This window comes from Peromyscus leucopus, chromosome 3 (genome assembly GCF_004664715.2).
Source record: "Peromyscus leucopus breed LL Stock chromosome 3, UCI_PerLeu_2.1, whole genome shotgun sequence".
Lineage (NCBI taxonomy): Eukaryota > Metazoa > Chordata > Mammalia > Rodentia > Cricetidae > Peromyscus > Peromyscus leucopus.
The window spans coordinates 73296974-73311275 of NC_051065.1; the positions used below are offsets into that span (position 1 = coordinate 73296974).

Below are 14302 nucleotides of genomic sequence, written 5' to 3' on the forward strand. Positions count from 1 at the left end.
GCCCATCTGCTTTTACCTTTAAGGTATTTACCTCTGCATACTTTGAATTTAGTGTTAATATTCAAAGTATCTAGATAATTTTCTCATACATAGTAAATGTTATTACTAATTGACAATAGTATTACCTTAAATGAAGAACCCATCTTTCTATATGAATTTTTAATTTCTATAGTTTTTTTAAAGTGTGTGTGTGTGTGTGAGTGTGTGTGTGTGTGTGTGTGTGTGTGTGTGTGTGTGTGTGTGTGTGTGAGTGTGATGTGTATTTGTGTCACATATGCCACGGTGTGTGTAGAGGTCCAAGGACAGCTCTATGGAGTCCATTCTCTCCTTAGACCTTTCCTTAACCTGCTGAGTCATCTCACCAACCCTAATGCCTTTCTTCCATTGCTCTGTTACTGTTTTCTAGCCTCTCATTCTTGTTTCATGGATGCAGAAGCTTCTTGAATTATAACTGGATAATTGAGAACAGTTACAGGGGCGGGTGTGTGTGTCTTTAACATATAAGATGGAAATCAAAGAAAGTAACCAGTAACAACCCACATGAATCAAAAATCTTACAGGTTTAGGAAGGATCAGGGTTCAAACTGTTCAAGTTTCCTTCTGTTTTCTGGATTGACATTTGTATGTTAAAGACCTTTTCTAAATTCATGATTATATTCAAATTCTATTTGACCCGAGTATATATAGGTATAGTTTGTTCTCCGTATATCACACCAAGGAGTGCTTGGGGCTGTTTAGAAATTTTGCCCATTTTAAAAACTACAGTATTTGCCTTTATTCATATTGATTCTTAAGAGTTCTTTGTATGGTAATGATACTGCCCATTTGTTTTAGATAGATAATATAAATATTGTTTGTCTGCCATCTTTTGAATTTGCTTCCGTGTATTTTTTTCCTTTCCTTTGTTGTATTGTGCTTAATAGAAAGGTCCCTTAAAAACCCCCATTGACTGTTTTATGTCAAAGACAGGACTTACAGTAGACCAAGAAACCTTGATGTCTGTTTTCTCTTATACATAGACTATATATATATATATCTGTCTCTATAGGTAGACTGTGAAGAGAGTTCTTTTACAGTGTGAGATTTGATTTGTCTTTATTCCGGTTCTCTTCTTTTTTCGCTGTCCTAGTTTGGTCTTCGGTTGCTGTGACAAACACTGTGACCAAAAGCAACTTGGGGAGGAAAGGGTTTATTTCAGCTCACAGTTACAGTCCATCATTGAAGGGAAGTCAGGGCAGAAACTCAGAAGCTGGAGCTTGAGTAGAAACCTCAGAGGAATGCTGCTTCTGGGTTTGTTCAGCTACCTTTCTTATACCTACCCAGTGATAGTACCACCTACAGTTGAGAGAAGACAGTTCCTGTAAGAACCTGCACATCCTAGAAGTAGAATGTCTCTTCCCTCACTGGTTACTCATCTCTCAGAGTGCTTCTCCTCCTTCTCTCAGAACATCATCTACCCAAGGGCCTCCTGGAGGCCTCCTTTTCTGTACTTGTCTTGGTTTCTGTCTTCTCAATTCAGCTTACATCTGAGTCTCCATGAACATTCCAGACTGTGTCTTTGTGAGGTAACTAACATTCTCCCATTTAGTATGTGAGTTTGATTTTAATAGAGCACTTCAGGCAGATATTAGTCCACATTGAATATTGCATGAAAGAATCTAGCATTTAAGTATCAAAAGTGACTGTGAATGCCTCTCTTGGTTTGTTGCTCTTTTTAATTTGCATTAGGACTTAGTATGGTGTGGCAGAAAGGCCACTTCTTCGTCAGTTCTTCATTACTATAATGAAGAACCAAGCATGACTGATTGATTGCATAAGGCTGCTGTAGCTCACATTTTTGGAGGCTCGTGGACTTGGCACTTGGCATCAGTTTGGCACTGATAAAAGGCCTCATGATGATTGGTACCACAGTGGTGGGTGTGGGATGAGGATGAGGATATGGAGGTGAGGTATTACTTTGCCAGCAAGAAGCCAGGGAGCCATTAAAAGCTTAGGCTGAGCCTTGCATGACAACTTAGTGTTGGGAAAATTACTTTGAAATCTCATCAGAACTGCTTTAATATTTTGGAGCACATGTCCTCAGTGAACTAACAACCACCTACTGGAACCACATTCTGAAGGATTGCACTTCAAAAGAGTTGGTGATGAAGCTTTGAACATAGGAACTCTGGAGGTGCAAACGCAAACCATCTCCAAGTGTAGCAAGTGGTAATGTAAACCTCAGGAGTCTTAGATGATAGACCTGCTTTGTTGTTCACAAAGCTTTTGCATTCTTTATCAGTGTGTGTTTAAATTACTGGATTGGGTAGAATAGTGCTAAGGGATTGCCATAGTTACTTTTCTGTTGATGTGATGAAGAGATGCCATGACCATAGAAGAGTTTATTGGGGCTTACAGTTTCAGAGGGTGAGTCCATTGACCATGGTGGGGGAGCATGACAGTGGCAGGCAGGCATGGCCCTGGAGCAGTAGCCAAGACCTTACAAGCTGAGGCGACAACCTCAAGAAAGAGAGAGAGAATTTTAAAAATTTTTTAAAAATCAGAAACGAGAATAACCTAAGTGATAGGAATCCATGAGGGAATTTATGATGGAGTGCACTCTTCTCATTTGACTTGATTATTAGGATAATGGGACAATCTTCATACACTGATTTAAATCACAGTGATCTCTAGTCACATCCACCACCAATTGAGTTGTACGTAAGTACTACAATGCATTTCTTAAGTCTAATATTGAAGTTTTAAATACTTTTGGTCTTCCATGACTTTTAAAAAACTATAGTTTGATATTCAGAATAGTTAAATAACTTGGGTTTCTTTTATGTTTTAGGATTTAAGTGCCCGGTATGCTCAAAATTTGTACCTTCAGATGAAATGGATTTACATCTTGTGATGTGTTTAACAAAGCCAAGAATAACCTATAATGGTAAGTTCAATCAATGCCTTAAATAACATTGTAATTTAGCATTGCCATAAATAATGTGAATTTCATGTTTGAAGCAAAATTTAAGGGCAGGAAAGAATTCAAATTCTCATCTCAAGATACATTTGTATGTTAATTAGGTTATATCTATTCGTAAGTGAAAATAAATACATTTTCCAAGACAATTTAATGGCAAGAGTGGCATTGTCTTTTATTTTATTTTTTTTTAAAACTCTTAGTATCTGGCTTGGTAACAAAGAATTATCATATCTTTTCCACAGTTAGGTGTTTTTGTTTTTTTTTTTTTTTGGTAATAAGACACATTAGATATCCTGGAAAATTCCACTGGGACACGAGAGAGAGTGGAAATGAAAAGGCAAATGATGTGACCATAAAAATAGGATGGCCAAGACTCCCTCACCTCCCCACTCCAGAAGAGAACTGCTGTGCTGAATACAGTCGTTTAAGTTAGGCCTAAAGAAAAAGTAATGTTTATCATGACTTTGTTCAGAAAAAAAAAAAAAGTTTAAGATATGTAATAAGTGAAGGACCGGAGAGATTTCTCAGTGGTTAAGAACACTTGTTGCTCTTCCAGAGGGCCCAGGTTCAATTCACAGCACCCCCATGGTAGCTTACAACTCTGTAACTCTAGTTCCAGAGGCCCTGACACCCTCTTCTAGCCTCTATGGGCACTGCACACATGTGGTGCACAGACATACATACAGGTAAAGCACCTGTCCACATAAACATAAATAACTCTTAAAGGAATGTCTAATAAATGATACATTGTTAACAGTAGGTATAGGGTTTGTTCATAAATATAATAGACAACTGTGGGAGGAAATAAGGGTAGGAAGTGGAAACTGAAACTTTGTCTGTCTCTTTGAACCCACAGATAAATTTCATTTCTGTGCTACCTGGCAGTTGCTTTAGGTCTGGCGTGTAGGACCAGAGTATTCTCTCCTGACCCTAGGAATACAGTCCTTAGTGTCATCACAGAACAAGTGGAATAAATTCAGGAATTAAAAATCAAATTGTTCCTCCTGGCTAATAGAAAAACAAACTTGATTTGGATTTTGTGGTGTTTGCCTATAAATAACTTTGCATAGCCGAGTCTGAACTCAGACCTGGGCTGTTCACATAGTAAGACCCTGTCTCTTGATGCAAAGAAGTAAGTAAATAGAGGCACTTGGTGCATACCTAAATGCCATTAAGAAAAAAAAAAAAAGAAGAAGAAGAAATGACATCTGAGGCTTAGATATAAAGTGCATGGTGAGAATACGAGTAATTAGTAAAATCTGTTGAAAGACTAAGTTTGGCAACTATCTTTTTGGGTACTTATGTATAAGATACTGTGCTAAGTGCTATGATACAGTGAATAAGACAGTTAGAGCTGATGAGATGAATATATTCTTCAGATAACTTTGTCAAGTGTTTTAGGAAGGTAGTGTCTCTAGCCTTAGTATCACAGTGGTGACAAGCATTTTTTTTCATTTACCAGTGTATAAGTGGAAAAAACTTCTAGCAGTTACTTTGAATAGTAAATGTATTGGTTATGTCCTAATTTTTTTGTCTTATGAAACTGTCTTCTTTACTTAATCTAGTTGAAATTCATTTACTAAAAATTCTCATTCAAGTTCAGAATCTGAGGCTAAACATTGATAGTTTTGTTTCTGTACTTGCTCCATTGTTCTGCCATTGTACTTCATAATTATGTTTAAAATATTTATATATATCCATAAAATAACTGTCCTTTATGGAATGTTCTGTAGATATTGATTAAGTCCATTTGAGTCATGACATCAGTTAAGTCCTTTATTTCTCTGTTAAGTTTCAATTTGGGAGATCTGTCCAGTGGTGAAAGTGGGGTATTGAAGTCTCCCACTATTAATGTGTGGGGTTTTATATGTGGTTTAAGCTTTAGTAATGTTTCTTTTACATATGTGGGTGCCCTTGTCTTTGGGGCATAAATGTTCAGAATTGAAGCTTCATCTTGGTGGATCTTTTCTGTGATGTTTATGTAATGCCCTTCTTGATCTCTTTTGATTGATTTTAGTTTGAAGTCTATTTTGCTGGATATCAGGATGGCTACACCCACTTGTTTCTTAAGACCGTTTGATTGGAAAGTCTTTTCCCAGCCTTTTATTCTTAGGTAGTGTCTATCTTTGAATTTGTGATGTGTTTCTTGTATGCAGCAGAAAGATGGGTCCTGCTTTCGTATCTATTCTGTAAGCCTATGTCTTTTTTATAGGTGAATTAAGTCCATTGATATTAAGGGATAATAATGACCAGTGATTGTTCATTTCTGTTATTTTTTGGTGGTAGTATGTGTGTAGTTCTCTTCTTTGGGGTTTACTGCTGTGGCTTTATTTATTGCCTGTGTTTTCGAGGGTGTATCTGACTTCCTTAGGTTGGAATTTTCTTTCTGGTGCTTTCTGTAGGGCTGGGTTTGTGGATAAGTATTGCTTAAATCTGGCTTTGTCTTGGAATGTTTGTTCACTCCATCTATGATTGAAAGTTTTGCTGGGTATATTAGTCTAGGCTAGTGTCTGCATTACATCTGTCCAGATCCTTCTGGCTTTCAAAGTTTCCATGAGTTGGTATTCTTCTCCTTCTTCTATCCCTATTATTTGTAGGTTTGGTCTTTTCATGGCGTCCCAAATTTCTTGGATATTTTGGTTCATGGCTTTGTTGGCTCTAGTGTTTTCTTTGACTGATGAATCTATTTCTTTTACCGTACCTTCAACGCCAGAGATCCTCTCTTCCATCTCTTGCATTCTGTTGGTTATACTCGCATCTGAAGTTCCCCATCGTTTACTCAAATTTTCTATTTCCAGCATTCCCTCTGTTTGTTTATTTTTTCATTTTTTCTATTTCCCTTTTCAGGTCATGGACTGTTTCCTTCATTTGTTTCATTGCTTTTTCATGATTTTCTTTCAGTGCTTTATTGTTTTCTTCCAGGACTTTATTGTTTTCTTCTACTTTATTTGTCCTTTCCTCTAGTTTTTATAGCGTTCTTCCCATTTTTTTTTGTCTTTTCCTCCAAATAAGCCTCTACCTTCTTCATGATGTTATTCATAAGGCTGTTTTCTTCTGCTTCTTCCAATTTTTGATGTATCTAGATGTTTGATCAGGTCTAGATGTTGGAGGAGGGCTAGGTTCTGGTGATGCTGTATTGCTCTTTATTTTGTTGTATGTACTTCTGCCTTGATGTCTGCCAATCTCCTTGTGGTTCGTTCTTGGTCTTATCAGCGTACTTTGTCCAGACAGAGCTGACAGATTCAGGAAGTCTCTCTCTCTTGTCCAGATGGGAGCTCTCTTGTCCAAATGGGAACTCCGGGGCAGGATGGGAGCTCTTGTCCAGATAGGAAGTCCAGGACAGGATGGGCGTTCTTGTCCAGAATGGAAGTCTGGGGCAGGATGGGAGCTCTTGTCCAGAAGGGAAGTCCGGGGCAGGATGGTAGCTGGGGCCAGTCTCTAAGTCTCAGGAAGTGGTTGGGGTCTCAGGTGGATGGGCGTGGGGGCAGGGCGTGGAGATTGCAGGGTCTGCCGGGGGTCTTGGAGAAGGGGAGCCTTCCTGGTAGGGCTAGAAGGAAACCTGCCCGGTGGCCAGAACCTGGGGCCAAGTTGTGTAGGTCTTCCTCGGAGTGGCTGGTGCCCAGGGATGGGATCTAGGTTGGGCCCAGACACTCACCTCTTGTCTAAAAGGGAAGTCCGGGGGCAGGATCTTTCATATTTTTTTTTTTTTAAATATCTAGAACACTACCTAAATGTTAGGATACTTGACAGCTTTTCATTTCCTGACTCAACCATGTTTACATTATTAAATTTGTCTACTAGGTTGTCTCAAAGTGTAACTAAATACAGTGGCTCTTGTCTTGGTAAGTGCTAAGCTAAGCCAAGGAGTACAACCCAAGGACAAAGAATGGAGAAGCCTTAGCTGGCAGCAAGTGAGGAGAGTACTAGGGTTACTACCAAAGTATTGTTCTCTTGTGGTGTTGGGGGTCTTCTGGGCAGACTGTTCAGTATTATAACTAACAGGTTTTTTTCTAGGTTGCCTGAATGAATGAGTCAGAGTGACTCTGTGGCCTTAGCGAGTCCTCTAAATTTTCCTGTAGAGTTTTAACTATAAAAAAACAAAACAAAGCCACTTGAAAGGCATGTTAGCAGTCTTAAAAAATAGCAGCCTTCTCCTCAAGTGTTAAGAGTTTGCCCCTAATGCTTCCTATACTACTTAGTGGTTATTGACACCCCCCCACACACACACTCTCTCACTCACTCACTCACTCACTCACTCACTCTGCTCAGAAACAAAGTTAAAGCCCTTTTGAAAAATAACTAGGCCTGAGTCTTTCTATAAACATTTACAACAATAAGCAAAACTTCCATAAATTTTAGATAGTTTTTAATTTTAAAACTAGCCTATGGGCTGTGATGACACACAGGTGAGTGAAGAAGGATCTTTGGCTGTACATCATGATCTAGGGCTTACAGAGAGGTGGCACATTGGTAAAGTTCGTGTCTATCTTGGGTGTGGGGAATTCTAATTGGGTTAAAGGCAAAGCCCCAGAATACCACTTACCACGTTGATGGTGAGTCTGATTGGAGGTGGCCTCTTTAATGCCTAAGCAAAGCATCTGTTATATTATGTTATCATAAAGTTTAGAGCAAGTGAGTCAGAGACTTTGAAGCTGAGTCTTTCCGGTCACAAGGCTGTTTGTAGTTTTGTGTTTGAATTCCTAAATGTTGACACCAACTCAACTAGATTGGGCCTCTAAATTATGTTAATGCTTAAACAAGAATTCTTATTCAGTACGATAATAGTCATTTGTATCTTGTGTAGACTTCCAGAAGTAGCTAGATCTGAAAATTTGAAATTTATTTATAAAGTGTATATTAACTAATTGCGAATCTTTATAGGTAGTTAATAGTTAGTCAGGCTTATTTTCAGACACCTGTATTTATAGAGGAACTCTGAGAGAAGGTGAGTTCCAGACACTTGAATATAAGCTGATCCAGAGCTTGAGATTCATCCCACAGAGAGACACTGTATATGCTCCTATCTAGGAACCTGGTCTGTGCATTTGTTGGTGTTCAGAGAACCTGTGTCCTTAGTGTCTAGGTTTATTCCTACTGTTGGGGTCAAGGATGGCAACTTCATGTTGCTGGTTTTGTTGGTTAGCTTTTCAGTGACTGTGACAAAAATATCCAAAAGCCAGCTTAAAAAGAGGTTGATTTTGACCCCTGCTTTCAGGTCATGATTCTTTGGTCCCATTTCATTGGCCCTGAGGAGATAGGAGTGTGTAACAGGAAATGTATTCCTATTTCTTGGTGGCCAGGAAGCAGAACCAGGTCTAGTACTGGCTTTAGTGCTCTGGACATTGTGCGCATGTAAATGTCATCTGAAAGGAAATTCCTAGCAAGCTCTCTGCGTGTTTATCTTTGTCTTACTGAAACACTCATAAACTTTCTATGGGATAACCATGGCACTGGGGGGCATGCTGCTTTTTCTTACTCAGCATTAACTTGCTGAATGGATGCTTGCTTTGAGCTTGAGTAGTGTGTGTGTGTGTGTGTGTGTGTGTGTGTTATTTTCTTTCTTTTTTTTTTTTTTTTTTTTTTTGGTTTTTCGAGACAGGGTTTCTCTGTGTAGCTTTGCGCCTTTCCTGGAGCTCACTTGGTAGCCCAGGCTGGCCTCGAACTCACAGAGATCCGCCTGGCTCTGCCTCCCGAGTGCTGGGATTAAAGGCGTGAGCCACCAACGCCCGGCTGTTATTTTCTTTTTTAAAACAAAAAAAACAGCTTAATTTATTAAATTTAGTTAGGTTTGTTTTTGAAACAGAATCTGTAGCCCAGGCTGGCCTCAAACTTAATAAACTTCTTGCTTTGGCCTCTCCAAGTACTGAGATTTTGGGCTTTTTCTTTTTCTTTTGGTGTTAGAATGTGTTGGTAGATTTTTTTCTAATGGTCTAATTGAATTGTATTGATTTCTGATATTGCTGGATTTTTGCATCTCTGACCATGAAGTGTTTGAAAACATTGCTCTGAGGTCACCCACAGGCGAAGACTGTGAACGGGACACTCGTCCTTTGCTCTGAAACCTGTAATTCAGGGAGCTCTGCTGTCTCCTCAGCTACAACACAACTGTGAACCTCTTTGCTCTTAAAGACGACTGACAGCTTCCTCAGTCCACTCATAGTTATCACCTCCTCAGTGCATCTGAGAGTTTTGTTTGAAAAGAATTCTTCTCTATGTCAGAGTGTGGCGGAGCAGTTATTATATAATGATATACCCAGGAGGTGGGGGGCAGGAGAAGCAGGATTACAGGCCAGCCTGGGCTACATGAGACCCTTCTTCAACTACCCAAAATCAATAATATTTTCCTCTAATTTTTATATTTCATCAGTGTACATTTCACATGTTTTCTCACATAATTTACTCTTTAAAATATCTTTGGTTGTATTTTTTTTCATTGTAATATGTGTTTTTTTACTTCAGGCAAAGCTAAAATATTTAATTGATATTTTCAAAGAAGATAATAGTTTTAAATAAAGCTAAAATTTATTAATGCCAGATACTGAATAGCTTATTTCTTTTCATTCTCTATATTTTAATAATAAACATTTTAAGAATTTTTTTTAATTTTTTTTGAGATTTATTTATTTATTTATTTAAAGATTTATTTATTTATTATGTATACAGTGTTCTGCCTGCATATGTCCCTGCAGTCCAGAAGAGGGCACCAGATCTCATTACAGATGGTTGTGAACCACCATGTGGTTGGTTACTGGGAATTGAACTCAGGACCTCTGGAAAAGCAGCCAGTGCTCTTAACCCCTGAGCCATCTCTCCAGCCCCTTAAGAATAAATTTTTAATAGCTTTGCCAACTTAATATGCTTTGTTCCTTTTACTAATTTTAAAGGTAATTTTGGTAGAGAGATATAGTGGGAATTGCTTTTGATTTTGATGTTATAGAGCACTGTTCATACCACTCTGTTTTTGAAATTCATTGATTATTTGTGGTTAAATGCATCATTACTTTCTGTAAATAATGATTATAAGCTGTCATAGTTTTAGCTGTAAACTTGACAGAAACCTATTGATTATTTGTGGTTTAGTTGTCAACTTGACACAAACAAATTGATTATTTATGGTTAAGTACATCATTGCTTTTTATCAATAATGATTATAAGCTGTCATAGTTAGTTGTCAACTTGACCCAAACGTAGAGCTACCTGGGAAGAGGAACCTCACTGAAGAATTATCTTGATGAGATTGATCTAGGGCCTTGTCTCTAGGGCATTTTCTCAATTGCTAATTGATATAGTGGGCCCACCCCACTGTGGGTGGTGCCATTAGCCTGGGCTGAATTAAAAGGTAGCTGAAGGGCTAGCTATTAAGAATATTTAACTGCCCTTACAGAGAGCCCAGCTTTGTTCCCCAGGACCCACATGACAAGCTCACAACCCTCTGTAACTCCAGTCCAGGGCATCCAATTCCTTCTTCCGACCTCCTCAGGCACCAGGCACACATGGACCACAGACATACATGCAGGCAAAACATTAATGTACATAAAAACAAATTTTTCAAAAGGTAGCTAAACATGAGCCTGTGGACAAGCCAGTCAGCATCATTCCTCCTTGGTCTGTACTTCATGTCCTACTTGATTTTGAGTTCCTTCCTTGACTTGCCTCAGTGATGGATTGTGACCTGAAAGTATAATCCAAATAAACACTTTTACCTCCGAGTTTCTCTCAGTCAAAATGTCACAACAACTGAAGCAACTAGAACCTAAGCGAAGTATGTTTTCTGTAGAGTGAAAAGGTCTTGTGCACTTTAGTTTTGTTTTTGTTTTATTTGTTTGAGATAGGTTCTCACTGCCTATCCCTGGGCATCCCTGACTGACTTGGTACTCACCGTGTAGACCAGTGAGGCTCAGACTCAGATCTGCCTGCCTCTGTCTCGGTAGGGATTAAAGACATGCGCCATCATACCTGACTACTTCAGCAGCTTAGTAATACATAAATTGAGTTGGTTGTGTTATGGAAATAATCAATGGCCTTCCTAAGAGGGTATTATTTGATCTACATAAATCTGACAAATTTAGAAATTTTAGTAAAATCCCACATTGTAACTGGTTTTACCAATTTTTCTTGGATTTAAAGTCACTTCAGTCGTGTTGGTGCTAATAGCCTAGTAGGAATTTTTCTGGTTTTATATAATTTGATTATATGTACATGTTCATATGTGTATAGGTGTTTTTACACGTGTATGCATATGTATAGGGGCCAAATACATATACATATATGTATGTATATATGTTATTTTTTTAACTCTCTCATATAAGGCTTTAGCAATATTCTGTTTTAATGTCATCATTTGATGGTGATGGTGATTTTGCAGTACTGTGGATCACAGCCCAGTTTGTACATACTAAGCAAGTGCTCCACCCTAGTCATTTGATATTATTTTGATATGCACTTCTCAACCTGTAAATGCTTGATTTACCTTGCCATACCCAGTTAACCTGCCATGGTTGTGTGAACTCTGGGATAACATGTAAAACTCTGGTCTGGGGTCAAAATCAAAGGATTCTGTTACTCATGAAATACCAACAGGCAGAAAAGCCTTTTGTCTGTCCTGAAGCCTTGGCTCCCACGTCAGTGAGTGGCTGTGATGAAGGGGAGCTCAAGGAAGCCATGCCTCTTCTATGAGGCACATCCTCCCTTAGCTCTGGAACTGATTCTGCTGTACGGGTGTCCATTAAGAAGATGCCCTAAAGGATACAGAAGCAGCAGTTTAAGACTCAGGGAGAATGGCCTTCCAAATGGGGTTGCTTTGATTGCTTTTGCCTGCCATCTTTGTTCTTACTCCGTTTTAAAGTGAGTGAACTTTTCTTTTTGAATAGGTATGTTTGCATGGTTACAGTGCAGAGACAGAAAATACCCTGTGAAAAGCCCCCTCCCCAGAGATGGCTTGTGTTTCTAACCTCTTTCCAGCAGGGATTATTTACGTGTGTGTGTGTGTGTGTGTGTGTGTGTGTGTGTGTGTGTGTGTGTGTGTGTTTTGTTTTGTTTTTGTTTTGCATAAAACTCCAGGTCTCATGAATGTTCTCTATTGCTAATCCATGTCCCCATTCATGTTTATGTAGACACATTCATATGTTCTTTCTACATATACTTTACATGACCATTCTGTACATATTCTGAACTTTTATGTATGTCTTGTAGTTACGCTCAGTCAAGGTTATATGTACTTTTGCATTCTTTTTTTGGGGGGGCGGGGCGGGTTTTTTTTTTTTTCCCCCGAGACAGGGTTTCTCTGTGTAGCTTTGTGCCTGTTCTGGATCTTGCTCTGTAGACCAGGCTGGCCTCGAACTCACAGAGATCTGCATGCCTCTGCCTTCCAAGTGCTGGGATTAAAGCCGTGCGCCACCACTGCCCTACTTTTTCGTTCTTGATAATGATCATACGTTGTAGTCCTAGAGGTATTAGAGTTCTTTTCTGGATTTGTTTTCTCTTCTATTGTTGCATTTCTACATGTACAGGCACACACATATACACAGAGTGTTAAGAAATTACATTTAAAAAAAAGAATACTTTTTCTAAAAATGTGGTCCTCGTCAGCCTGAGAATTTCATACACTTAAGGTTATCTAAAATGGTTTTTGGTGTGTGTGTGTGTGTGTGTGTGTGTGTGTGTGTGTGTGTGTGTGTGTGGTTAGTAGTAACAGACCATTAATCATCTCAGTATAACCTGCCCCATGCCAGGTCCAATAACTAATAGTCAAGTATTAGTCATGTCTTGCCACCGCTGTGGTGGTATTGTGTTCCCCAAAATATTGTGTACTCTAATAAATTTATCTGGGGTCAGAGAACAGACAGCCACTAGATACAAAGGCTAGAAAATGGTGGCACTCACACCTTTAATCCTAGCATTCCAGAGATAGAAATCCCTCTGGATCTCTGTGAGTTCAAGGCCACATTGGAAAAAGCCAAGCATGGTGACACATGCCTTTAATCCCAGAAAGCCAGCCTTTAATCCCAGGGAGTGGTGGTAGAAAGCAGAAAGATATATAAGGCGTGAGGACCAGAAACTAGAAGCATTTGGCTGGTTAAGATTTTGGCTGGTTAAGCATTCAGGCTTTTGAGCAGTAATTCAGCTGAGATTCATTCTGGATGAGGACTCAGAGGCTTCCAGTCTGAGGAAACAAGACCAGCTGAGGATCCGGCGAGGTGAGATAGCTGTGGCTTGTTCTGTCTCTCTGATCTACCAGCATGGACCCCAATAACTCGCCTCAGGTTTGATTTTATTAATAAGAACCTTTAAAATTCATGCTACACACTGCTTTATGAGGTAGATGCCACCTTCAAATGTTCCTAAATAAACTACAAGTTTAGAATCAAACCTGAAGCTCTCTAAGCTATATATATGTGATAGTTTGTTTTAACGGGCTTGGGATGAGATTTTTGTTTCTGCATTCAAATTTATTGCCATTTTGAACCTACCTTTATGCATTATTATAATTTTAAAAGTACACAGTAATAAATTAAGCTTGAAAATCCTGTAGAAATAATAGATTTTTGTTTTTTCAGTAACTGATTTTCCCCTCTGTAGTAGTGATTCAGAACAAATGATCCTGAATCTTAGTTCAAAGCATAGTTTGATGTTTTCGTGCCCCCCCCCCCCGTGGTTTTTTGTTTGTTTTTTTGTTTCCATCTTCAACAATTTAAGGTTTTATGAGTAGAGTGCCATTTGGGACAGTATTTGATTACAGTATAGCAAATACTTGTGATTTTGTATGTTTTCTTTTTGTGGGAAAGAAAAGGGGCCTTGATTGACAGTTTGGAAGATTAGGAAACAATGCCACAGGGTGCTCATTCCTTAGGTGCCTTGCATGGCTGTTTGCAGCCTGTAAGGAACTTAGCTTTATTCGGTACTTCATTTGGAGTTTGCATTTAGATCACCTTGGGAATGGAAATGTGATTGAAAACCATCTCTTCATCCTTTCTGTTCCAGTTTTCCCATTCCAGGTCCAAGTCTATTTTTCACTTTGGTCACATTTTCTTAGAGATGTTAAGTGTGAATTTCCCAAGTATTTCCAGGCATATAATTTTTAAGTTATTAAAAATTCTGCTTTTAAGTAATATTTTTGTTTGCCTTTGAGACATGTGGACTACATTACAGTGTAGCTCAAGTTGGCCTCCAATCCAATCTAAAATTCAATGCTTAGGATTTTAAAGCTGAGCGATCACTGAAAGCTAAGGAGTTGATCTTATTTTTAGATTGTAACAGTACAGTTGAAGGGTAGCTGCATGATTAATAGACTCAGTTCTTAGTTATATTTACACAAAAGAAAGCATACACATGCTGACTTTG

At 38.7% G+C, this 14302-nt stretch overlaps 1 protein-coding gene across 2 annotated transcripts in view; it reads left to right on the top strand.

Annotated features, from left to right (window-relative positions):
• The window catches only part of Znrf2 (zinc and ring finger 2), a 76131-nt gene that overhangs the window by 39857 nt on the left and 21972 nt on the right, over positions 1 to 14302 (top strand). For both annotated transcript variants that reach the window (XM_028864120.2, XM_028864121.2), the window contains exon 2: positions 2831 to 2926. In XM_028864120.2, the coding sequence (XP_028719953.1) occupies positions 2831 to 2926 (96 nt within the window). The remainder of the gene's footprint in view (positions 1 to 2830; positions 2927 to 14302) is intronic.